A 26,265-nucleotide genomic window follows, 5' to 3' on the forward strand; every position below is an offset into this window, starting at 1 on the left:
CTTCAGTCATGTCTGACTCCGTGCGACCCCATAGACGGCAGCCCACCAGGCTCCCCCGTCCCTGGGATTCTCCAGGCAAGAACACTGGAGTGGGTTGCCATTTCCTTCTCCAATGCATAAAGTGAAAATGAAAGTGAAGTCGCTCAGTTGTGTCCAACTCTTAGCGACCCCATGGACTGCAGCCTACCAGGCTCCTCCATCCATGGGATTCTCCAGGCAAGAGTACTGGAGTGGGGTGCCATTGCCTTCTCCCAAAATTCAGAATGATACACCAAAAAGGGTACATTTTACTGTATATAAATATACCTTTATTTTAAATATATGTAAAGTGTATGTACATGCATGTATATGTGTGTGCGTATATACATACATGTATGTATGCGTGTATTTTTTTCCCTTCTTTAAAAGAATTAGGGACACTTGACTTGTGGGAAAAGCATTTTTTAATGCAAACCAATATATTACCCTATCCATAGGGTAATAGCCCATGTGGTAAAGGTAGGGGCTTCTCTCTTAATCTTAAATATGTGAGAATAGATTAAAGGGAGACTTTGCAGGGCAAAAGTGACTTGTCACATAGTTTGTATATACATAGGCATGAAGTTGGGTGAAGGGGGATGTTAAAGGATTTAAGAATGATCACCGTGTGGGTTGGTTTCCTCCTTTCTTGCTCTCAGTCCCGCTCAGTGACTCTCCACGGGGCTGTTCTCAAGTGATGGTTTGGCTTTTAGGAGATTTTAGGGGGTATAAAGGAAAAATTAATAATCTCCCTCTAATTTTTCTCTAAAATAACTGGGAAATTTGTGTTAACAAATTTGTGTTTCCCTTCCTTGTCTCTTTTCTCTGTGTTCTTTCTATCATGCATACACATTCATGGGTTTTTTTCCTTTTGTTTATGAAAAAAGGGATTATAGCATACATATTTGTCTGCAGCTTGCTTTCTTTGTTAATTTAACATCATATCATTCCTAAATAGATAACACATTTTTTAAAAAACTGTGAGTATGGTTCCATAGCCTGAATGTGTCATGATTTGTTCTACTCTTCTTTAAATAGACATTCGAATATTTTACAAATTTTGGGCAAGAGCAGCAGTTTAAATCTAAAAAGCATTGAGCTAGAAACTGACTTCAGCCACTTTGAAACAAAGTTCTTTCACCAAGGTCACTCATAGAGCTAATCAGAAATCCCCTGAAGTCCCCATAATTAAGTCCTGTGAACCGAGCACTCACTGTACGCACAAATACCTCAGCCCTGCGGGGGGTGGGGTGGGGGGGTTGTGTGCAGCAAGAGGAGCAAGAAAAGCAGTGATGAGGTGAAGAGCTTGCATAACTAGCAATGGCTTGTTCATGCAGATATTGGCTCAGGATCAGCTTTGTGCCGGGTACTATAACTGAAGTGTAGTCCTTGTCCCCCAGAGGCTTTCTCTCAAGTTGACTGCAGCCTCCCCCACGCACTACATGGAGACCATTGAGAGTAGAGACGTTAATGTAATTTCTAGGGCACCCAATATTATTAATCACCTTTGAGATACACTACAATCCGTATGTGACTGTATGTGCCATTAAGAAAATAATCAGTAGCAAAAAAGAAAAACAATCAGTAGCTGAGATAAAAGATAAAGTACATGGTGTAAGAGGTGCAGGATGGGAGGAGTTCAAGGAGAGGAAACACTCACAGGCTGGGGTGTGCGGGAGTCAGGAGTCTCCTGAAGAAGGTGGCGTCTAGAGAGACGTGTAGGGAAAGGACCCAAGTTGTAACAGGTGGCAGGAGGGGGAGAAGCAGGGATGATGCACTGGCATGTAGAGAGGGGAAATGAGAGGCGCAGCGGCAGCCTGTGCGAGAGATAATGAGGGGCTAGAACTGGGAAAAGACGCGTAAGAGAAAAGACAGAGGCGGTGGACAAGATAGGGCTTTGCAACTACTCATGAGATGCGGGGGACAAGGGACTAAGGTAGACAGGCAGCAGGGATGGCTCAGGCTTCCAGCCTGAATAACCAAGAGGAGAGTGCTGCCATTAACAGTAATAAGAAAACAGGAGAAGGGGCTGAGAGAGGGAAGAGAATTAATTTGGTTCAGAATGTGTGTCATTTGAGGTAGTGGTCAAGAATCTAAGTGAACGGATCATCTAAGCATTTGAAAATTCAAGTCTTAAGCTTCAGCACAGGTGGTAGCTGGAGATAACAGATTTGAACACTGTTTCTTAAAAAGACTGGTTAAGGTTAGGGGAGTGGGTGAAATCAACTTGGGGAAGGAAGAAGAGAGCCGTAGACAAAACCTCAGGGACTGATTATATCTAAGGGGCAAAAGAAAGGATAGGGACAGACAGAAGGAAAAAGAAAGATGAGAGATCTTTGGTGCTGTGTCACCAAGCTGTGGGAGGATTTTAAAAAAAGAGAGCTCGATCCACATTGAGTGGGTGTATGTTTGTTGTACTGAACTGACCACCAAACAGCCCTGGAAACAGAGATTCAAGAGGAGGAATTTATGTGGTCTTATTAGCATGAGGTGGTATCCTCCTCCAGCACCATTTGGAAGTTTTGGAACAGAAAAAGGGGAGAGCAGGCCTTGGGTGGAGAAGGGAACTGATCCTGAGATGCAGGCTGAACGAGGAGGTGACCCGCAGCTACAGGGGGTGGGAGTGGACTTCACGTGAGCAGCAGGTCCCACAAGGGGAGGGAGTGGATGTCGTAGAAACACAGGGAAGTTGCCGTTGGAGAAGAGCAGGAGTCAGCAAAATGCAACCCACAGCCAACTGCAGCCCTCCCCTGGTTTTGTAAAGGAAGTGCTACAGATGACCGTCCTACCGGCCCTTTACAGAAAAAGTTTGCTGACCCTGGAAAAGAGTTTCAGGGTTGCAGGTTTGGTGGTCAAGTAACAGTGAGATTAAATCAGGAGCCACTCGTGTGGCTGAAAGGCGGAGGTGGCAGCCACTGGAGAGGCACTGAGGAACTGTGCAGCCCATGTACTGTGAGCATGACCAGTGAGAGCGCTGAGCTCCCCTCACTGTGGCCGGGGGCAGGGGTAGGGGAAGAGAAAGCTGAAGTTATTGAAGAAAGGGACGCAGCTGCCTGCGGGTCCCTGTGGCCTTCCGGAGATCAGACAAGGAGGATGTGAGCATGAGGAAACAGAAGGTTTCCTAGACGTGCAGGCCTGGGGACAGGCAGCCAGGTGTTTACTGACACCCCAACTCGGGATCCCAAAAGCCCCTCCAGCGAGTAGTCCTGCTCTGTGGGTAGCATCGCGGTGAGTAGCAGTGCTGGTCTGTGGGTGGGGACAGTCGTAGTGCTCGCTGTTCTGGTAAACGAGTGGCATTCTGAGAGAAGATGGAGTAGCTGGTGGCCTACAGAACCAGCTTCTGAAGATGCGCCACGGAAGCCGCTATTGGGAAGTAGCTAAGGGGGTGTGGACTAGACACCACCAGCTCCACACATCCAGGTGGGCTTAGTGGTTTGAGTAGGAGTGCCCGGTGTGCCTTCTGAGCCTGGGCTCCATACTGAAGGACGAGGACAGTGTACCTGTTTTCTAAGAAAACTGTCCAGTTCCCCTAAAATCAAATTCTAGTTCTCCCAGGATGGCAGTGCGGTTAGACGATTCTGTGAGGCCCTGCCGCCCTTCCCCAGGTGAGGAGACTTCCTCTGCTACAGCCTTGGAGGATGGGGCTCCAGTTCACCCAGTCCACTTGCTTGTTTCTTTACAGTCACCCAGATGATAGATTGCAGAGAAGGGGGCTGGGTGGTGGACCATCTCATGATCGCCTAACTCCCTTGGCACTCTTAGGTTATTCTGTGTTCGTTTGTTTTTAAAGTAAAACATATATTTGTTTTCTTGATTGTAAAAGGATTTTTTTTTTTTTTTTTTTTGGATGAGTGAAAACATACATTCTCAACTCCCTAAACTCTTGAAGGGAAGACAATGCGCTAGGTTGCTGGAGAGGCTGTGCTGAAGTCTCAACACTGCCACATGCTCCCGGGAGCTCTGTGCATCTCACTGTCTGCTCCTCCATCTCTTCCCTCTGTTGGGTCCACAGGTGGTACCTATGAGGTGTGCAGGCCACCCTATCTGGGTCACAAGCCCACGTCTCACTCAGCTTCTCAGCTTAAGAATCAGATACAGCCCCCACCCCACCCCACCGCAAGAAGGCAGAAGGGACAGATTCCCTGCCAGAGTCCTAAGTCACTCTCTTCTCCATCTTCTTGTTCTACAGGGGTATTCCCTCAACAGATACCAAGCCCGCCCAGCCCAAGGCTATGAGCACAGCAGGCACAGACACCAGCAGCCAGAGCGGGGACCTTATCGTGACAGTTTCCAGCTCCAGCAAATAGAGTTTCTCAAGGGGCAGCTCCCAGAAGTGCCCCTATTTGGAAAGCAGCCACCATCACTGCCACCGTTCCTCCCTGGACTCTGGCCGAGGTTTCCAGGACCACCTGCCAGAGGCGGGCCCCTCCAGATCCGAGGTGTCCCCAGGGGCGTGCCTCTCAGAAGTCAGGTACTCCCAAGACGGTTCCAGCGTCCTTTCCCACGTGGCCACATTCGGCCATGGAGAGGTGTTGATAGGCTTTCCTCACATTTCCAGGGACTGACCATCAGCCAGGATCAGGAACAAAGGACCCTAGAGCTCTTGGATGAGCTTGGGGACGGGAAGGCCACCACAGCGCGTGATCTGGCCCGGAAGCTCCAAGCCCCAAAGAAGGACATCAATCGAGTCCTGTACTCTCTGGCAGAGAAGGGTAAGCTGCACCAAGAGGCAGGATCTCCCCCTTTGTGGAGAGCCACAGTCCCAGTTCAGGCTCAGAACCAGCCTAGCCAAGAAACAAGAGCAGAGAGTCAAACCCCAGGAGCTCAAAGCCCAGACTCCAGTGTGGAAACTGAAGACAGAAGCACCCCGTGTGGCTTGGAAGAGCCCCCTGAGCCTCTCGACATGGCTGAGATCAAGGAGAAGATCTGTGACCACCTGTTCAACATGTCCAGCTCCTCTGCCCTGAACTTGGCTAAAAACATTGGCCTCACTAAGGCCCGGGATGTGAATGCTGTGCTGATTGACTTGGAAAGGCAGGGAGATGTCTACAGGCAGGGGACCACCCCTCCCATATGGTATTTGACTGACAAGAAGCGAGAGAGGATACAGATCAAGAGAAACAAGGACAGTGTTCCCGAAACCACTCAAGCTGCTGCTGTCCTGGAGACCGGAAAAACCACAGAGGGCCCCACCTGCAACTCACCTGCATCAGACGTCTCCAACAGCACGGTCACCCCAGGAAAGGTGGAAAATGGGCAGGAACCCGTCGTCAAGTTAAAACTCAAGCAAGAGGCAACAGCAGAACCAGTAAAACTGAAACCACCTGTTCATGACAACGGCCCCTCCAAAACAGGGTATGTTGACTTTGAAAACGGCCAGTGGGCCACAGATGACATCCCCGATGACTTGAATAGTATCCACGCCGCACCAGGTGAGTTCCGCGCCATCATGGAGATGCCCTCCTTCTACAGTCATGGCTTGCCACGGTGTTCACCCTACAAGAAACTGACAGAGTGCCAGCTGAAGAACCCCATCAGCGGCCTGTTAGAGTATGCCCAGTTCGCTAGTCAGACCTGTGAGTTCAACATGATAGAGCAGAGCGGACCACCCCATGAACCTCGGTAAGAGACCACCCAGGAATTGTGCCTAAGGTTGGGGTCAGGCGCTCTTGCTCCTGACACAGCCTCAGCCGACTCGTGAGCGGTGCTGGTTGATGGCCCCTGTCTTTTCCCTCTTCTTTCTACCTGTGGGCTGCGTCATCCTCGTCTGGCCCTTCCTCTATCTCTTGAGCAGGGAACATAGACCTCGGCCCAGCCAGAGTCTTGGCTGAGCAAGGGGGAGGTTGGCACTCTTGGTAAAATGAAGCTTCTTTGGAGATGATTAGCTTCCATGCAGCAGTGTCATGCCTACCTCCTAAGGCCAGAGGTAATAAAGGCTTGATGCCCCTCCCGCCCCCTTCCGTGTGCCATCCTTCTCCACTCCCACCCACCCCCCACCAGCTGAGCTCCCCATGGGATGCACGAACAGCTGGCTGCACACCGGAGTAAGGGTGGGTTGTGCTGCTAAAGTAGCCGTGAGTTCAAACCACCCCACCCCTTCCGCCTCCCGCTCAGCTCCCGTAGGGAAGGGATGCACGTGTAGGGTGTGCGCGGCTGCCTGCCTCTTGAAGGTGGTGGTTCTAATTTTACAAGCTGCCTCCGCACAGATGGGTGGGCTAGCACTTGCTGCTGCTCCTAAGCTGTGAAGTTAGGAATTACCTCACTCAGACAGCTGGCCTGGCCCGGCACCATAGGCGCTTCCAAGCCAGCAGACAGAGGAAGACAGGTGGGCCCAGGAGGAGCCGCTGCAGGGCCTAGCAGAGATCAAAGGCCACTAAAGCCGAGTGGCCGCCCGCCGCAACTAGAAAGCATGCCGGCAGAGAGGCCCACTCACCTTTACATTAGCTGTAGGCCGCTGTCTGATGAGGGTACCGACTCCCAGCGGCAACCCTGCCTCCTTATCTGACCGTCTTAATGACACTGAGATGACATTGCAGGGGAGCTGTGAGGAAGAGAGGGTGCATCCAGAGCTGGCAGGGCCAGGACGGGTGTGCTCCTGTCTGGGGTAGAGCTGGGATGGCCGTCCTTCCTTCTCCCTTCGTCCCTCTCTCGAGTTGGGGCACAGCAGTGGGTTTTGTGGTTAACCTTTCTTTGGACTCCAGCTGTAAGAAACATTGATACCATGTTCAAATATTTCAGAAGACCCAGGAAATAAGAAATTTGACCTACTTTTCTAAATGAAATCCCAGATTGAGCAAAGAGCTGAACCAATTTGAAAGCTTGAACAAAAGCGGACTAAGCTAAGTCCAGGGGCCTAGAACAAATGCTTTTTGGTTCTCTGCATAACAAGGAGATATGCCTTTCATCTCAGGCGGCAGACAAATAAAGCTGTAGGATGATTCAAAAGAAACCATGAGAGTGGTCTATCTCTGAGGGTAGGTTGGGGACAAAAACAGGTTCCCCAGAGAGGCAGACATCTGATCCCATAGGTGTCTGGAGAGTATGAGACTGCGCTGTGAGCAGCCTTGGCTTTCTTTAGGAACACCCTTGAGGTGGCCAAGTCTACCACCATTGCTTTAGGGTAAAGGCTCTTTGGTTGCTAACAAGACTATAATGGTGATTTTAGCTCATCATTTTTTGTACAGATTTGATCTTAATTCATTGCTAAAGGATAGTGGGCTTCCCTTGAGCTAGTTTCTTATCACCTGTGGCTACGTTTGCTCTAATGAGCTTGGAGAGAGAGAGTCACTGGCTGCTTTGTTTCCAAAAAGTAGGAATAGGCTGTACCTGCAAAGGGACAGGAGTCCCTTGGTCTGCCCTCCATCTCCTTCACAAGTCAACAAACCCCTTAGCATAGCAGGAAATTCCAGGGTGAAGATCTCTTTGGAGAGGGCAGAAGGGATGGCCTAGACTAGTGTTCACACATCTAATCACTTTCCATCAAGATTTAAATTCCAAGTTGTCATCAATGGCCGAGAGTTTCCCCCAGCTGAAGCTGGCAGCAAGAAAGTGGCCAAGCAGGATGCAGCCATGAAAGCCATGACAATTCTGCTTGAGGAAGCTAAAGCCAAGGACAGTGGAAGATCAGAAGAATCATACCACTATTCCTCAGAGAAGGAATCAGAGAAGGTAGGTGTCCTATCCTCTGGGAGGACATCCATTCACTGTCCACATCTGTGAAGTCCTAGACCATCATCTAAGCCTCTTGAAACAATCTCGGCCTGCCCAACCCATTCTCTGTCTCAGAGTCAGCTTCCCGCTGTCCCCTCTCCCCCGCCTCCCCATCCCACCTTTCCTCTTTTCATACCCAGCTCTCCTTCTGGTGCCCCCTCCCAACCTGACTGGAATTGCAGAATTTCAGAGTTGAAAGAGGCATTAAAATTTATTGAATCCGATCTCCTCTCTTGGCAGATACAAAATGAAACCAAGAACATTTAAGTAACTGATCTGCAAGGCCTAGAAAATCCCCGCAAGCCCTCTTCCTTTAGAAAGCCAGCCCCAAACATGCAGTTGACCGAAAGAAGTTCTCCCATCCCCATTCCCTCTGCTGTGACAGAACAGCCAATGTTTTCTCAGTCTGTTTTTGTTCTTGTTTTGTTTTTGTTTTTGTCTCATTTTCTCCACAGACTGCAGAGTCCCAGACTATCACCCCTTCAGCAACATCCTTCCTTTCTGGGAAGAACCCCGTCACTACATTGCTTGAGTGTGTGCACAAGTTGGGGAGCTCCTGTGAATTCCGTCTCCTATCCAGAGAAGGCCCTGCCCATGACCCCAAGTACATCTCTTGTATCATGTATCTCTGCTGAGGTTTTCTCAAAAAAGAGAGAGATACATTTTCTTCCTTGCCTCCTCGAGATGGCAGATTATTTCACTGAGCAGTCACTCCTGTTTTCAGTATGGAAAATGCGGGGCCTTGAGAGTATGGTTGCTGCTTGTGGAGCAGAGAATCTGGGGTTAGGAGTTCACAGGGCAAATCAGGGACTGAGCAGGAGGGAGACACGTGGCTTGAAGGTTACTGGTGGTGGGACTGAGAGGTGCGAGACCTAGGTCTACCTGAGACGCTCTCTGCTCTGAGGCTCTGCAGACTTACATGTTCGAGAGAAGGGTTCCTGGAGGAGATGAAATTAGGTTGATGCTTAAAAATGTTGACTAGGGGTCAGTTGGGTTGCAAGAGACTGGGGGCAGTAGAAGGGTGAAAGGCACCGGCTCTTCAAGGCAGAAGTGTCTGCGTGAGCCAAGGCACAGAGGCGATGTGTGCAAGTCGTAAAGGATGACAACCTGACAAAGGCTAGGTAAAGGCTCTTCTATCAAAACCAGTTTAATCCTCTCCTTTCATCTCCTGTCAGGTTCCAGTACTGTGTTGCGATGGGAACCCATACTTTCCCCACTGCCAGCGCCCCAAGCAAGAAGGCAGCAAAGCAGATGGCTGCAGAGGAAGCCATGAAGGCCCTGCAAGGGGAGGCGACCAGCTCGACGTCTTCTGAAGACCAGGTGGGGCCATTTTCTACTCACAAGATACAGGCCGTTTTTAGCAGCTGAGGGGCGTAGGATGGCCCATAAGCCCCTCAGAGTTTCCGCTGAGTGTTTACAGCTCCTCTTTGGCTGATTCTCCTTCAGCCCGGAAGTACGAACACGGAAGCATTCGATAACTTGGAATCAGTGATGCCCAACAAGGTCAGGAGGATCAGTGAGCTCGTGCGATACCTGAACACCAACCCAGTGGGCGGCCTGTTGGAGTACGCCCGCTCCCACGGCTTTGCTGCTGAGTTCAAGCTGGTTGACCAGTCCGGACCTCCTCACGAGCCCAAGTGAGTGTTCCAGTCCTGGCTACAGCCTTGTGTCACGGGGTGGGACATCCAGGAAAAGGAAGAATGTGTATTAGCTGTGAATGACAGGCGGGGCATGTTGAGAGAGCCCTGTCCCCAGGGCCTCTGAGAAGACACTAGATCAGCCATCTTGAGAAGATACCCACTCTTCCAGTGAGTGTGAACCTTTTAAAATTTTTTAAACAAGTTTTAATTTTTAAAGGGATATATACACCCATAGAAAATCATTCAAGTTGATTGAAAAGATGTGCAATGAAAAGGTCTCATTTCTGGTTTAGACTTCATTTCCTTCCCCGGACTCATATACTATTACCAGTTTCTTGAGTCCATGCACATATTAGCCTGTTTTTCTTTCTCTGTTTTTTAAAATAAGTATATATCATCTTCTGTTCTACTTAACCGTGTGCCTCAGAGGTCATTACAAATAATGTGTATAGACCCACCACATAAATGCTCCATTGAATAGATTTACAGTTTTTAAATTGTTTTACTGAACAAAAGATATGAAAGGCCCTCTTAAAACACACTCAGCTACCTACCTCATAGTTTAAGAAGGAGAATGTTATTACTGTTTGAAGCCCCACCTTGCGTAATTTATCTAAGCAACTTCCAGTGATATTCAGATTGGTTTTGGTCTTACTCTTAAAAGCACTCTTGCAGTGAACATCCTGCTCTGCATGTCTTTGTCTACATGTAGAAACTTGTCTCTGGTATAAATGTTCAGGAGTGGAAGTTCTGGGCAATCAGTCTTATACATTGTTAAGTTTTTTAAATAGGTAATAGATTATGCAAAATAAAAAATATTATTCAAAAATAAAAATATAAAAAACTTCTCACTTTCACCCAGTTCTTACCTATACATACACATACATACCCCAACATGTAATAACTTTGCACTATTATATATTCTTCCAGAGTGTCCATATAAATACAAGCAGCCATATTCCCTTTCATTACACAGAAATACATATTTGCATTAATTTCTAGCTTGCTTTTTAACATACAAAATTATTATCTTAGAAAATTTTTCATATCGCTTTGTGTTCTTTGTATATAGCTGCAAAGTATAGTGTTTCAGTATACGGATTTATCATGATTTATTTAACCAGCCTCAGTTAATGAATACTTGGATTGTTTCCAAACTTGGAATTATAACAAGGCTACAATGAATAACATATGTGCATTTTAAGTTTTGGTAAATTTTGCCAAATTCTCCTCCAATGAAATTATACCAGTCTATGCTTCCACCAACGATATATAAAGAGTGTTTCTTCCTCTACCTCATAAGCATTCTAAAAGGTGAAAAATGGTATCTCCATACAGTGCAAAGCCTAGTCCACACCAGGATATTTATTATTACTATTTACCACATTAATAGGTCAAAGGAGAAACACCACATGGTCATCTCCTGAGATTCCGAAGAGACATATAGTACCATTTAGCATCCATTCAGATTAAGAAAGCAAGTTGTTAAGAAAGCAGAATTATTGAATGCATCCTTTGCATGGTAAAGAACATGTCTGAAGTCAAAAGCCAGCAGCTTAATGTTAAACCCAGAACTGTCCCCATTAAAGTCAGGGAGGTGCGGCTGCCAGCGTCATCACTGTTTAATGTCATTCCGGAATTCCTACCTAATGCAAGCAGTTTGGAGAAAGAAGCAAGTGTAAAGAGAGGAAAGGGGAGGTAAAGTTACCACTGTTTGTAGATGATTGGATAGTATGCCTGGAATATTCGTGAGAAAACTGAAGAAACACAGAGACGAAGCAGAATTTAGGAGAGCAGGGGACTGCAAAATGATGTGTTAGAGTCAAGAACTTTTCTTGTATACAGTAATAAGGAGTTAGAAAACGCATAGAAAATATCCTATTTGCAACTTTAGCTAAAAAGATAAGTGACTTAGGCACATTCCTACTAGGGAATATGTGGGTTCCACGTTAGATAAAATGCCGAAAACCTGGGGACCATCTCCCCTATCCAATTCACCTCCTTCAGCCAAACTATCCTTGAAGAGAAGAAAAAAAGGAGGTGTTAGTTGCTCAGTTGTGTCCGACTCTTTGCAGCCATGGACTGTAGCCTGCCATGCTCCTCTGTACATAGAATTCTCCAGGCAAGAATACTGAAGTGGGTAGCCATTCCCTTCTCCGGGGGATTTTCCCGACCCAGTGATCAAACCTGGGTCTCCCACATTGCAGGCAGATTCTTTCATTTCTGAGCCACCAGGGAAGCTCTGTTTATTGTACCTACAATTTCTACCCCATATCCCTTCCTCCTCTTTCTGCCTCCAGTGTCAACACTCTCTCAGCCAAGCCATTGTCTTCTTTTTTTTTTTTTTTTTTTTTTTTTAAGCCATTGTCTTCTCTCACCTAAACCAGGAAATAGTCTCCTGGTCTCTCTACGTTTATTTATTCATTCAACAGATATCTATACAGGACATTGTATCTGTTAGAACGGGAGTCAGATAAAAATAATCATATAAAGAAATGTAAGATCTTGTATTTGATAGATTATAAAGAGCTCACTTTGCATGATGTGATGAGAACCTACATGGCATGACTTGACTCAGTACAGAGAGAGGAGAGGGCTTCCCTGACAAGTGGTGTGTAAGCTGAGACCTTAGTACCCCCAGGTCTGCAGAGCTAGTAAGGGCTGCCGGAAGGCCAGTGTGAGTGGAGCAGAGAGCACAGGGGCGGCCTGATGCCAGATGAGACTGAAGGGACCTTGTGAGCCATATCATCCTCCTGCCTCACAAGCAGTAGAGAGCCGGTGAAGGGTTTTAAGTAAGGGAGATTCACTTGCCCCCCCGCCCCCCAACCCCGACTTTTGCCCTCTCCATGGCATTTTTCCTACTATATTTTTATACTGCCTTTTCTTTCATACTCTAAGAAAACCATTTCAGACCTTTGTCTTCAAATTTCCAACAAAACCCCTTTCTCGCTCTAAACTGATGATCTGGCTTAATGGAGAAATTGTTGTTGTTGTTGTTCAGTTACTCGGTCATGTCTGACTTTTTGCAACCCCATGGACTGCAGCACACCAGGCTTCCCTGTCCTTGACCATCTCCCAGAGCTTGCTCAAGCTCATGTCCATTGAGTCGGTGATGCCATCCAACCATCTCATCCTCTGTCGTCCCCTTCTCCTCCTGTTTTCAGTCTTTTTCAGCATCAGGGTCTTTTCCAATGAGTCAGCTCTTCGCATCAGGTGGCCAAAGTATTTTAGCTTCGGCTTCAGCATCAGTCCTTCGAATGAATATTCAGGATTGATTTCCTTTAGGATTGACTGGTTTGATCTCCTTACAGTCCAAGGGACTCTCAAGACTCTTCTCCAACACCATAGTTCAAAAGCATCAATTATTTGGCAGTCAACCTTGTTTATGGTCCGGCTGCCACATCCATATATGAGTACTGAAAAAACCATAGCTTTGACTAGATGGACCTTTGTCGGCAAAGTAATGTCTCTGCTTTTTAATATGCTGTCCAGGTTGGGCATAGCTTTTCTTCCAAGGAGCAAGTGTCTTTTAATTTTCATGGCTGCAGTCATTGTCTGCAGTGATTTTAGAGCCCAAGAATATAAAGTCTGTCACTGTTTCCCATCTATTTGCCATGAAGTGATGGGACTGGATGCCATGATCTTAGTTTTTTGAATGTTGAGTTTTAAGCCAGATTTTTCACTCTCCTCTTTCACCGTCATCAAGAAGCTCTTTAGTTCCTCTTCTCTTTCTGCCATAAGGGTGCTGTAATCTGCATATCTCAGGTTATCTCCCAGCAATCTTGATTCAAGCTTGTGTTTCATTCAGCCTGGAATTTTGTGTGATATACTCTGCATATAAGTTAAAGCAGAGTGACAATATACAGCCTTGACATACTAACTCCTATTACAGTTTTGAACCAGTCTTTTGTTCCATGTCTGGGTCTAATTGTTGTTTCTTGACCTGTAAAACCTGTATGCAGGTAGATTAGTATGGTGGTCTAGTAGTCCCATCTCTTTAAGAATTTTCCACAAATTGTTGTGATCCACACAGTCAAAGGCTTTAGCGTAGTTAGTGAAGCAGAAGTAGATGTTTTTCTGGACTTCTCTTGCTTTTTCTTTGATCCAGCGGATGTTGGCAATTTGATCTCTGGTTCTTCTGCCTTTTCTGAATCCAGCTTGAACATCTGCAGTTTCTCAGTTCACATACTGTTGAAGCCTAGCTTGGAGGATTTGTGCATTACTTTGCTAGCATGTGAAATGAGTGCAATTGTGTAGTAGTTTGAACATTCTTTGGCATTGCCCTTCTTGGGGATTGGAATGAAAACTGACCTTTTCCAGTCCTATGGCCGCTGCTGAGTTTGCTGGCATATTGAGTGCAGCACTTTTAGGATTTGAAATAGCTCAGCTGATATTCCATTACCTCCACTAGCTTTGTTCATAGTGATGCTTCCTAAGGCCCACTTGACTTTGCACTCCAAGAATGGCTGACTGTAGGTGAGTGATCATACCATTGTGGTTATCTGGGTCATTAAGATCTTTGTTGTATAGTTCTTCTGTGTATTCTTGCTGCCTCTTCTTAATATCTTCTGCTTCCGTTAGCTCCATACCATTTCTATCTTTTATTGTGCCCATCTTTGCATGAAATGTTCCCTTGGTATCTCTAATTTTCTTGAAGAGATCTCTAGTCTTTCCCATTCTATTGTTTTCCTCGATATCTTTGCATTGTTCACTTGGGAAGGCTTTCTTATCTCTGCTTGCTCTTCTTTGGAACTCTGCATTCAAATGGGTATATCTTTCCTTTCCTCCTTTGCCTTTTGCTTCTCTTCTTTCTTCAGCTATTTGTAAGGCCTCCTCAGACAACCATTTTGCCTTTTTGCATTTCTTTTTACTTGGGGGTGGTTTTGATCACTGTCTCCTGTACATTGCTACAAAGCTCTGTTCATAGTTCTTCAGGCACTCTATCAGATCTAATCCCTTGAATCTATTTGTCACTCCCATTGTATAATCGTAAGGGATTTGATTTAGGTCGTACCTGAATGGCCTAGTGGTTTTCCCTAATTTTTTCAATTTAAGTCTGAATTTGGCAATAAGGAGTTTGTGCTCTGAGCCACAGTCAGCTCCTGGTCTTGTTTTTGCTGACCATATAGAGCCTCTCCATCTTCAGCTGCAAAGAATATAATCAAGATGATTTCAGTATTGACCATCTGGTGATGTCCATGTGTAGAGTCGTCTCTTGTGTTGTTGGAAGAGGGCATTTGCTGTGACTGGTGCATTCAAAGGCAAAACTCCGTTAGCCTTTGCCCTGCTTCATTTTGTACTCCAAGGCCAAACTTGCCTGTTACTCCAGGTATCTCTTGACTTCCTACTTCTGCATTCCAGTCCCCTGTGATGAAAAGGACATCTGTTTTTGGTGTTAGTTCTAGAAGATCTTGTAGGTCTTCATAGAACCATTCAACTTCAGCTTCTTTGGCATTAGCGTTGGGGCATAGACTTGGATTATTGTGATATGGTTTGCCTTGGAAATGAACAGAAATCAATCTGTCGTTTTTGAGATTGCACCCAAGTAGTGCATTTTGGACTCTCTTGTTGACTTATGAGGGCTACTCCATTTCTTCTAAGGGATTCTTGCCCACAGTAGTAGATATTAGCAGTAACAATCCTTACTTTCCCATCACCAAATCTACCTTCCTACGTGCATCTGCACAGGACATCTGTACTGGTGTGCAGGAAGCATCCTCCTTCTATCCCGTGCCCTGGATCCCCTCCCCCTCGGCCTGTCCTTCCATTCTCTCACACTCTGGTTATCAGTCGCTCCAGAGCTCTGTTGGATCATTCCCATCGGCCTACATAAATGCCTGTGCCCATCTGCTAAAACCCTTCCCTTGACCCCACATCTCCCTCCAAATACCACCTCATCTCTCTGCTCCCCTCACATCCAGACCTCAATATAATTGTTTATACTGGGTGTCTTCATTGGTTTCACTTCACTGACTCATTCCAGTTCGGCTTTTGTCCCCAGCATTCCACTAAGAGGCTAACCACTAGTCATACGTGGTTGCTGAGCACTTGAAATGGGGCTGTGTACTGAGGAACCAAATTATCAGTTGTATTGAACTTTCATTAAAGTTAGCAGCCTCATGTGGCCAGTGGCTATCATATTGGACAGTGCAGCTCTAGTGAATCCTAATTGCGCAGCTAAGAAACTTTGTTCTGTATATTGTTGTTCAGTCACTCAGTTGTGTCCGACTCTGCAGCCCCATGGACTGCAGCATGCCAGGCTTCTCTGTCCTCCACCGTCTCCCGGAGTTTGTTCACTTTCATGTCCATCTCACCTTCTGCCGCCCCCTTCTCCTTTTGCCTTCAATCTTGTTTTTATGTGTACATATATAGGTATGTGTATATGTATGTATGTGTATCTTTGTGCCTAAGAGTTCATCTTCTTTTCAAACACACAGAACACTTATGAAATTCTCCTGGATCCCTCAGGTCAAGATTCTACACAGTTCGGCCCCATCCCCTCTCTTCAACATCTCTTCATGCCTCTGTGCTTTTCCTTCATAAGCTTTAGCCCACTGGCTTGCACAAACCAGTTGGCATCATCAAAGAAAGGAGCAAAGGCATTCAGATGCTTATGACAAGCAAGAAATAGTGAGAAGCTCAGTGTGGTTGACCAGAAAGATGCATTCCTTTCAGTGCCTTGAGCTGACTGATAAATCCTGATACTGAAACCTTTGTTATATGCAGTTAGATTATCCAAAAACCTGGGTTTCCCTAAAGCAGGTTAGGATCTGGTTAAAAGCTGGGATTCTTGAAACCTTGTCTGGTAGCTACCCAAGCTGTTTTGGTCCATCACTTCCTTCCCTCTGTGTTTGTGGAGATGCCTAACCAGGAAGGGAGGGGAACCACAGGCCACTCCCCTCGCTGCCTAGCAGACTGCCTGCCTCCCTGTCTCCTCCCCCTTAGTTATCGCAAGGCCTCCGGGAATCTAAAGTGAAAGTGTAGTCGCTCAGTTGTGTCCAACTCTTTGCGATCCCATGGATTGTAGCCCGCCAGGTTCCTCTATCCATGGGATTCTCCAGGGAAGAATCCCGAAGTGGGTTGCCATCTCGTTCTCCAGGGGATCTTCCAGACCCAAGGATTGAACTCGGATCTCCCGCATTGTGGGCAGACTGTTTACTGTCTGAGCCAGCAGGGAATCCCCCAGGGATCTAAAAGTAACTCCTAATAAAGGTGTGGTTCCCGGAGCTAAGGCCAACCTTGCTCTCAGATCTCTCCAGGTTAAGTCCTCTTGAGCTAATCAGGAAATGAATGAGGAAATGGAATCAGGTAATTAAAAAATCAGAGCATTAGAAACAGTGATTCAAGCAGGAAGAAAGTTATTCCCATCTCATTTCTGCTTAAGTTAAAAAGGAAGTCCACATGTGGTGCTAGTATTTCTTTAAAGCCTCTCTAATACTTACTAAATTTCCTTTATGATAAAGACAGGCTTAGAGCCTTTACCAGCCACAGTGTCTCGTCAGAATTTAATAACTTGATTTTATCCTGTTTAGTTTATTTATAGCCACCTTCTGTGTACGGCAAGTGATCCTGATTTTTCATTTACAGTAGTGATACAAGTGTCCTTTTAAAATGTATTTACATTGAAAAAGAGTCAATTTAGAGAAAAATATTAAGTAAGTAATACTCAGGTGGTACCTGGATGTAGCGGAAACCACACTATGATTCAGGAATATTCAAAGTCTGGGGAGTGGTGCCTTAGGAACAGAGCTGTCGGGAGTGATGAAGCTACATGTTGGCCAGTCTGGCCTCCCCTTGAGTAAAACCAGCCCTTTGCTGGAGCAGCTGTTGGGGTCTGGTACTTGTCTTTATTCCCTGCTTCTCATCCCTAAGGTTCGTTTACCAAGCGAAAGTTGGGGGTCGCTGGTTCCCAGCCGTCTGCGCGCACAGCAAGAAGCAAGGCAAGCAGGAAGCTGCAGATGCGGCCCTCCGCGTTTTGATTGGGGAGGACGAGAAGGCAGAGCGCATGGGTTTCACAGAGGTAACCCCAGTGACAGGGGCCAGTCTCAGAAGAACTATGCTCCTCCTCTCAAGGTCCCCAGAAGCAAAGCGAAAGACAGTTAAGCCGTCTACTTTTGGTGCTATCTTTTTTTGGGGGTCCTGCTAACTCCTGTCTGGGTGGAGTCAGCTCGCAACTTGCTGTCATGTGAACTATCCCTCGGCTTTAATATTAGCCTCCATAGAGCTGGGATGCTAGTGCAAGAGGGGAAAAGATGACCCACAAGTCGAGTAGTCCTCGACCTCCCCCGCGCAGTCTGAAACATGGTGGATGCAGGCGAGGCTCTGGCCCTGACACGCCTCCTGTCCCCACAGCTCCCTCTCACGGGCAGCACCTTCCACGACCAGATAGCCATGCTGAGCCACCGGTGCTTCAACGCCCTTACCAACAGTTTCCAGCCCTCCTTACTCGGCCGCAAGATCCTGGCTGCCATCATCATGAAGAAAGACTCTGACGACCTAGGTGTTGTGGTCAGCCTGGGGACAGGTAAGTGGGCTCGGAAACGTGTCCCCCCAGCTCTCCATTCCCTGTGGTGACTGCACGCACCTCCTTATTCTCCTCTGTGGGTGAATTTAAGGCAGAAGACTCATCTTATGTTATATTTTAGCTCCAGTTTATTCAGGGCAAGGAATGAACTCTCATATCTTAGGAAAAAGAATACAGGAGTCAGGGTTGATAAACTGAGGCTATTTGTACCTTCAGGCTTTAAGAACCAACATCCTGTATCCTATTCATCATTGTTTTCCTTTAGCCATTTCACATTTGCTTTAAATGCCTTTCCAGGGAATCGCTGTGTGAAAGGAGATTCTCTGAGCCTAAAGGGAGAAACTGTCAATGACTGTCATGCAGAGATCATCTCCCGGAGAGGCTTCATCAGGTGAGCAAGATCGAAGGGTGTCGGGGCTCTGGCACCACCCCACAGGCAGGTCCTCAACCCTGCAGGGTCAGCCTTTGAGCTTCTTACTGAATCAGTCCCTCTGTGACGTGGCTGCATCCCTCTCCTTGGCCTGCTGTTGAAGATCGCTGTCTTTTCCCGCTAACTCCACTTCAAGCCCCTTTTAAAAAACACATGATGACCTCTTGATCTTCAGTGCTGTGGGGGTGAGGAGGCCTTCCGTCTCCATTTGAGGACCTACAAACAAACCCACTGTCCTGCCAGCTTTCCTCTCCAGCTCATCTTTAATTTGTGAAGGGAAAGAAGCCACAGCCTCCTGTAGTTCCTGAATCAATTTGTTCTGCCCTAAAATCCCTGTCGCTGCCAAAGCAAGAAGCTCTTGGCAGAATTGTAACTGACCTGAAAGGCTAACTTAACTGTAAGAAATGCTGAGGTCTCCCATGGAGAGATTCCACCACCTCTTTCAACCTGAGAAACTGTGAAAGGTCTGCACCGTTAAGGCTTTTCCTTACTTGGGATCAGATTGTAGAAGCAACCACTGTTCCCAGAGTCAAAGCAGTCTTCTTAACCAGACTTTCTTCTTATAGGTTTCTCTACAGTGAGTTAATGAAATACAACTCCCAGACGGCGAAGGATAGTATATTTGAACCTGCTAAAGGAGGAGAAAAGCTTCAGATAAAAAAGAGCGTGTCATTCCATCTCTATATCAGGTCTGTACAGTCTCTCTTGTCACCAGAGCCGGGGCTGGGTGTCGGAATGGTCTCCACGCCCATAATTCAGAGCTTGTTCAGTGGGCCATGCTTGACTCTTGCTTGAGGTCCACACCCCAGTGTGGAAGGACTCACACTTCTACCCACTCCAGTAGCCTGTGATAGGCTTCAGAAAAAAAAAAAAACCCTTGTTTCTGCCACATGGAGCTGTTCTCGAGCCCCAGGCAACTGAAGAGATCCGTGCGCACAGGCGGGTGTTAACCGTCGGCCCTGTCTTGCAGCACGGCCCCGTGTGGGGATGGTGCCCTCTTTGACAAGTCCTGCAGCGACCGAGCTGTGGAGAGCACAGACTCCCGCCACTACCCTGTCTTCGAGAATCCCAAACAAGGCAAGCTCCGCACCAAGGTAGAGAACGGTGAGTGACACGTCCTCCATCTCCCACAGAAAGGCTCTGCAAAGCCCCAGGCCCATCGCAGAGCCAGGGCACAGCTGCAGGGTTTCTGCCATCATGGGTGGGATACCAGGGTCTCGTCTCCAGGGGGAGGGAAGATGTAGGTCGGGGAAGATCTATGGGAAGATCGGGACTCCATTTTGCATTAGTCGGCTGCGGGGATCTCCAGTCAAATAGGAGGCAGAGGTGCCCATCTAGAGCTCAAAGGAGAGAGATGGCTGCAAATAAAAGTCTGGGAGTTATCCTCCTGCGGTTGATCTTTATGGCCATGGAAGTGGATGGGATCACCTCCGGGAAGGTTGGAGAAAACGGAAAGAAAGCGAGGCAGAGCCAGCCTGAGGCGCTGACAGGAGGACTCCGCGCCCGCGTCCCGCCTGCCTCGTTGGCTGCTGGCTCTGCGCCTTGTCTGCCAGCTCCCCCTCCTCTGCCGTCCTCCCGTGTCTCCTCAGCGTCTCCTCACGTCCACTCCATTCCCTCAGGCCATCCTCTGCAGTCATCAGAGTGACCCTCAAACAGAGGTCATGTCGCTTCCCTGCTCAAAACCCTGAAGTCTAAACACAGAGCTCCCGTATGACCCGGCAGTTCACGCCTAGGAACATGCCCAAGAGAAATGAAAATCTATCCACACAAAAACTTAACACAGACCAGCTACCCCATCTCTCAGCATTGCCACCCTTGGGGCTGAGGAGGCGCCAGGCTGCCGCATCAGTACTGCATTTGCTGCGCTGGCCCTGCGCTTTGCAGCCCCGAAGAGTCTGCTTTTTCCTCTCATTTTTCCCCCTGCAGTCTCCCATTATGGAGACCCAGGGAGAAAAAACTAATACAGAACATTCATAGCAGCAATGTTCATAATAGCCCAAAAGTAGAGATAACCCCAGTGACTGATGAATGGATAAACAAAATGAAGTATATCCATAAAATGGGATATCGTATGGTACATGCCACCACATGAGGGAACCGAGGGAACAGTGTGAAGAAGGGAAAGAAGCCAGTCACGAAAGATTTCATATTACATGGCTCCCACATTTTCATTTACTGAAACGTCTAGAATAGGAAAATCCATAAAGAAGGAAAGTAAATTAGGGGCTGGCTGGGCCAGCGGTGGAAGGGGCTGGAGGAAAATGGGGCATGTCTGCTAATGGATAGGAGACTTCCTTGGAGGGTGATGAAATGTTCTCACATTGATTGTGGCGATGGCTGCACAAGTCTGTGAATACACTAAAAATTACTATATACTCTAAACGGGTGGACTGTATCTCATTAAAGTTGACGAAGAACGAAAAGCCCACCAGCCTGTCGTGGCTTCCCACTACACAAAACCAAGCCCTGCCACTTCGGCCATCCTGGTTCTTCGTCAGGTCCCTCAACAGCTAAACCCTCTGCTGCCTCAGAGCCTTTGCTTTTGCTGAACTCTGTGTCTGAAACACTCTCAACTGTTTCTTCTCTTCCTTTGTGTCTCAGTCCCCTGACAATCCTGTCCCAGGAGATGCCCTGACCTGTCCATTATAGCTCCCTCAAACCATCTACAATCGTTACGTGTGTATTGGCTTACTTGTCTAGTGTCTGTTCTCTTTCTGCTCCCTCACTCCCATAAACCTGCTAGGAACACAAGGATCTAATTTGGTTTTGCTCACCGTTGCTTCCCAGCACCAAGCCTAGTGCCCAGCACAAAGTAGCTGCTGTGAAATATTCAAAGAACAAATGAGTGAGAAGCCTCTGGCCCAAGTCTAAGGAGCAGAAAATGCCACGCCAGGGAGGGGCCTGGCCCAGCGGCCCTTGCAGGTCTAACCCAAGTCTCCCATCCAGGGGAAGGCACGATCCCAGTGGAGTCCAGTGACATTGTGCCCACATGGGACGGCATTCGGCTGGGGGAGAGACTCCGCACCATGTCCTGCAGCGACAAAATCCTGCGCTGGAACGTGTTGGGCCTGCAGGGGGCACTGTTGACCCACTTCCTGCAGCCTGTGTATCTCAAATCCGTCACTCTGGGTAAGGACCTGTCTTGGGAGCTGGAACCGGACTGTCATCCTGGTTCCCAGATCCCAGCAAACCGCACACTTCATTGCCAGGTGTTAACATGATGTCTCCCCTTTTCAAAGTGTGCTCGGTTCGGTGGTTTAGTAATTGATTCTGAGGGTCCCGTCTGCTGTGATGGGAAAATTGGTTTAGGCAGCAGTCTCAGTAACAACATGCCAGCCAAGTCTTTCAAGGTGAGTTAGAGAAACACAGCAGCTTAAAACTGCAGCGTCTTAGTGTCCTTGCTGTCTCAGCGCTTGGCCTTACCTGGAACCTTACATATTGTGCTTAACTGGTGATCCCTGTGTATCCTGGGCAGCCGCAGTCAGCAGGTGCTCCCTGCCTAGGGAGCTGAGGCTCTGTGCCCTCACCCTCCCCATATGCCTCTGTTGCTTCATGGCTCTCGGGATAATCAGGTGTGTGCATTTCTTTTTGTACCCAGGTTACCTGTTCAGCCAGGGGCACCTGACCCGTGCCATTTGCTGTCGTGTGACAAGAGATGGAAGTGCGTTTGAGGATGGACTCCGACATCCCTTTATTGTCAACCACCCCAAGGTGCGATAACCCAATCCATTTTTCCCTTGACGTTTTCTCCTTTTCAAGTAATCCTGTCAGCAGAGCAGAAATGTATAGTGTGGGCAAGGGGAGCCTTAGTTGGTTTCCCTCAAACTTAGCCTTCCCTCCTTTTGAATGCTAAGGGCTTTCCTTCTTTGGGGGCTTTCCCGATGGCTAAGATAGGAAAGAATCTGCCTGTAAAGCAGGAGATCTGGGCTTGATCCCTGGGTTGGGAAGATCCCCTGGAGGAGGAAATGCAACCCACTCCAGTATTCTTACCTGGAGAATTCCATGGACAGAGGAGCCTGGCAGGCTGCAATCCGTGGGGTCACAAAGAGTTGGATATGACTGAGCGATTAACACTTTTACTTTTTTCCTTCTTTTAGTTTGGAATTCATTTGAATTGAGGTGGGGTTAGTACATCTGAGTCTTAGTCAAACAAAATCATAAACAAGGGGGAAAGATCGTGACCCCGTCTTCCCTCTTTCCTGTGAGTCTTGAGTTCCTGCTTCAGAAGCTTTCTCTGAAAGTTTGCATCTTCCTCCCCCTTGCTCCTGGAATTCGTAGGTTGGCCGAGTCAGTGTATACGATTCCAAAAGGCAGTCTGGGAAGACCAAGGAGACAAGTGTCAACTGGTGTTTGGCTGATGGCTACGACCTCGAAATCCTGGATGGGACCAGAGGCACCGTGGATGGGTAAGGAGCTGGGGCAGCACGGCCACACAGCCAGGCATGCCAGCCAGACTGCCAAGGGGCATCGCATTGTCAAACACCAGAGCTTTTTAAGTTGCCGCCTCCCCACCCCCAGTACCTCCACTTGTTCCATCCCAGGTGAATAATGAGTCCTTCTGTTTCCCCAGGCCACGGAACGAATTGTCCCGGGTGTCCAAAAAGAACATTTTCCTTCTATTTAAGAAGCTCTGCTCCTTCCGATACCGCAGAGATCTACTTAGACTCTCCTATGGTGAGGCCAAGAAAGCTGCCCGTGACTACGAGATAGCCAAGAACTACTTCAAAAAATCTCTGAAGGACATGGGCTACGGGAACTGGATAAGCAAGCCCCAGGAGGAGAAGAATTTTTACCTCTGCCCGGTGTAGTGGCCCCGGGACTGACGGGTCAGGGTTTCACACTGGGTGCGAGAGAGAGGCCGTAGCATTCCTCATCACAGGGGTCAAGGGGGTTGGGGTTTTATTTTCCTCTTTTTTTTTTTAAAGAATGGAACTGCGGTTGGTGACACTGAGAACTTTGGGTTCCTGTTATTCTGCTTTTCTTTGGGAATCCCAGGCCAGGTCTCGCCACCCCCTTCTCTTTTCCCCAGCAGAGAGACAGAGACCGCAGGGCAGAGAGAAGGGGTTGGTTCCTTCTTTCCGCCCATTTCCTCTTCCGGTCTATTTCCATTTTTTTTCTGTTTCCTTTCCCTTTGTGTTTGCTACACTGACCTCTTGTGGTCTCGATTAGGTTCCAGTCAACCGTGTGAACCATGCCAGGGACAGGATTTTTCATTTGTGAATTCTGAGGCCCCTCTGCTTCCCGTCTTCCCCTTCTGAGATTCCTTCCTCGTGATTGTTAGTTTTTCCTTTTCCTCCAAGAGGGTAAAGCAGTGAACCTAAAGAATCTGGTGAAACATTTCTAAGGGCCGGAGTTGAACACTGCAGGCAGCTTGTTACCAGTGCCAAGCGTGATGAGAACCTGCAGATGATGCTCCGTGATCTTGCACTTTAGCCGGCTTGGGAGGGGCCCAGCGGCAGGGGAGGCCGCTGCCGGGGAGGTGCGTCCCTTCCCCAGGTGGCAGGAAGGGCTGGGACCCGCCAGATGGGGCTAATGGAATTGCCTGAGCACTAGAGGAGGCCTGCCCTCCAGGGGTAACACAGACCACTTTCCTGGTAGGCAGACATACCTTGGAATGTTGCCAAGCTCCCAGCTGCTGCTCCTCCTAAAGCATTCCTAGGAATTTGTCCTGCTGATGGGGGCAGTAACGCTGTAGACCCCGACCAATTGGTAGGAAGAAACCCAGGGTAAATCCTAGAGAGTAAATTGTCTCTGCTCAGATAATCATGACTTAGCAGGAATAAGGCAAAAAAATCATGTTGGGTCAGACCACTGTTCCCCCCAGCATATTTCTCGTGGTGGTGACACCAAGGGACAGTGCCTAATTCATGGTAAATGGGGAGTTTTTAAAAGAATGCCGTAAATGTTGATCCTCAGCAGCTACAGATAACCTGTAATTGCACAGATGTGAAGTTCAGATGTCATTTTCCGTTGATTAACCAAGTGCTTTTGTTTTGCCTAGTAGCTTCAGAAGGTTGTCTGCGGGCAGGTCACAGACCTGAGGTCTCCTGCCTGCTAGGGAGTCTTTCTAGGGTTGCCCTTGAGCAGTAACTCCAAGTGAAAGGGCAGGTTGTCCTAAAACTCTGTGAGGTGGGACTGTGGGCCTGCACCTCAAGCTAGCATGGACTCCTGTGGTCAGAGCCTTGGTCTCTCCTTGGAATCTGGCTCTGGGCCTAACCAGCCAGGTGTGCTCCAGAAAAGTACAGAGGCTCTGCCCTCTCCAGACCTGAGCCTGCCTCTTTCCCTCTGGACAGTTCCTCTGTCATCTGTGAACAGGCCAAACCAGTGCCCTCGGATGATTTTCCGTCCTCCCGCACACCCTGCCGACTGCTGGCTAGTTAAGCCTTGTCTGTCCCGCCTTGTCAGCAGTGGATACACCCGGGTCCGCACATTTACTGTCGTGGCTACTGTGCCCTCTGTACTTTTGACCAAAGTGAGAAAACGTTAAGTCTTTCAAATACACTAAGGATGTTTCTGCGGAACACCAAAGTGTCCCGTGGAACTAGAAGGGAAGCAGTGCCTGTCTTCTGAGGTGGCAGGGGCCTACCAACCCGGTCCTGTGACTCTTCCATGGGCACGAGATCAGTCCCGGCTCAGGAGGCAGCTCAGCTCCCTGGTTCTTTGGGCTGGAGAGCAGCAGCTACTCGCTTCTTGGCATGTCCAGCCCCTCTGGGCATTAGAACCTCCATAGAGCTCAGTCGCAGCCACCTCTTCTCAGCTGGGAGCCCGGGCACTCTCAACCAGCCAGAGCCCCCGCTTGCCCCAAGATCTTGTCTGGCGAACTTACAGTATTCAGTTTCTGCTGTAGGAAGAGAGCAAGGCTTCCCTGTACCCGTGCATCCTCTGGAAACAAGCCTGTATTGGGCCCTGCACGGCCGCCCCACCCCGGCGCCCCACCCCCCTCAGGAGAGGCAAAACTCCTGCCTACCCAAAGTGTCTGCTTCACTTTTTTGTCCAATCTTTGTTTTTGATAAGCAAGACCTCCTCCCCAGCTTTTTTTTTTTTTTTTATGATCTTTGTAGTTGATTTGTCTGAACTGTGGCTATTGTGCATCCTTTGAATAATCACTTGTAAAAAAATTTGTCGCTGCTTCAAGCTATTTCCTTTACTCATGTTGAAGGGATTTTGCTGGCTTTTGGGGTCTCGGTAGTGACTCCCAAGAGCAGAGTGGAGAAGAGCCCAAGCGTAGACTTGGGGGCCATGATGGGTGCAGTCAGTTTTATGATTCTGCTTTTATGTGTCCTTTGGTATAAGTGACTAACAATATACATTCCTCATAAATAAAAAAAAAAGAATCTGAATTTTTAGAAAGCCTCGAGTCTTGGTTTCCTGGGGGACGAGAAAGTGGGGAACGGAGGGAGCTGTGGTCCTGGGATTCCCAGCAACAGCACTAGCTGGGGCTGACTCAGAACCTGGGGAGCGGGTCCCCCTCCAGTCAGCAGAGAGGAGCCATCTCAAAGGTGAGCTTTCGTCTGGTACAGTGGGTGCATCAGACAACCTTTACTACTTCCCCAGTTCCACACCCCCACCTTCCCCAGCAGAGCCCTCCATCAAGTATCTTGTCCCCAGACACATGCTGTGCAAGATTTCAAGGCCCAGAGTAGGAAAGTGTCCCTTAAGACAGCATCACAGACCACAGACGCAACTCCAGAGGTTTCTACAGCCTTCCACCCCAGCTGTTTGCCTGCAGGAGGTGTAGGTTGCAGCCTGGACAGACCTGACTTGGCCACTGTCTTGGGAGACAGGCCTTTGCTTTTTACTTTATAGATGGCACCTAGAGTATTTCTCTGTCTTGATTTCAGAGAGGAAACACCATTTTCCACGTTGCCGTTGGGTCAGGATGTCTACAAGTCTCCGCTCTGACCTTGTAAAAATACCATACGAGAGGATAGGAAATACCTGAG

General features: G+C 48.0%; 1 protein-coding gene across 7 annotated transcripts in view; it reads left to right on the plus strand.

Moving 5' to 3' along the window:
• ADAR (adenosine deaminase RNA specific) overlaps positions 1-25,656 on the plus strand; it is a 50,250-nt gene extending 24,594 nt beyond the window's left edge. For 3 of the 7 annotated variants that reach the window (XM_055584104.1, XM_055584110.1, XM_055584105.1), the window contains exons 2-15: positions 4,208-5,640; positions 7,503-7,686; positions 8,184-8,332; positions 8,904-9,048; positions 9,175-9,365; positions 17,241-17,466; positions 17,721-17,892; positions 18,190-18,283; positions 18,889-19,011; positions 19,293-19,426; positions 21,269-21,451; positions 21,921-22,033; positions 22,601-22,728; positions 22,893-25,656. In XM_055584104.1, coding sequence (XP_055440079.1) covers positions 4,208-5,640; positions 7,503-7,686; positions 8,184-8,332; positions 8,904-9,048; positions 9,175-9,365; positions 17,241-17,466; positions 17,721-17,892; positions 18,190-18,283; positions 18,889-19,011; positions 19,293-19,426; positions 21,269-21,451; positions 21,921-22,033; positions 22,601-22,728; positions 22,893-23,130 — 3,513 coding nt within the window. In that variant the 3' untranslated portion in view covers positions 23,131-25,656. The remainder of the gene's footprint in view (positions 1-4,207; positions 5,641-7,502; positions 7,687-8,183; positions 8,333-8,903; positions 9,049-9,174; positions 9,366-17,240; positions 17,467-17,720; positions 17,893-18,189; positions 18,284-18,888; positions 19,012-19,292; positions 19,427-21,268; positions 21,452-21,920; positions 22,034-22,600; positions 22,729-22,892) is intronic. The other 4 variants (XM_055584108.1, XM_055584111.1, XM_055584109.1 and 1 more) reach the window with 3 other exon arrangements.
• The last annotated feature ends 609 nt before the right edge of the window (positions 25,657-26,265 follow it).

Source organism: Bubalus kerabau, chromosome 6, assembly GCF_029407905.1.
Source record: "Bubalus kerabau isolate K-KA32 ecotype Philippines breed swamp buffalo chromosome 6, PCC_UOA_SB_1v2, whole genome shotgun sequence".
Taxonomy (NCBI): domain Eukaryota; kingdom Metazoa; phylum Chordata; class Mammalia; order Artiodactyla; family Bovidae; genus Bubalus; species Bubalus kerabau.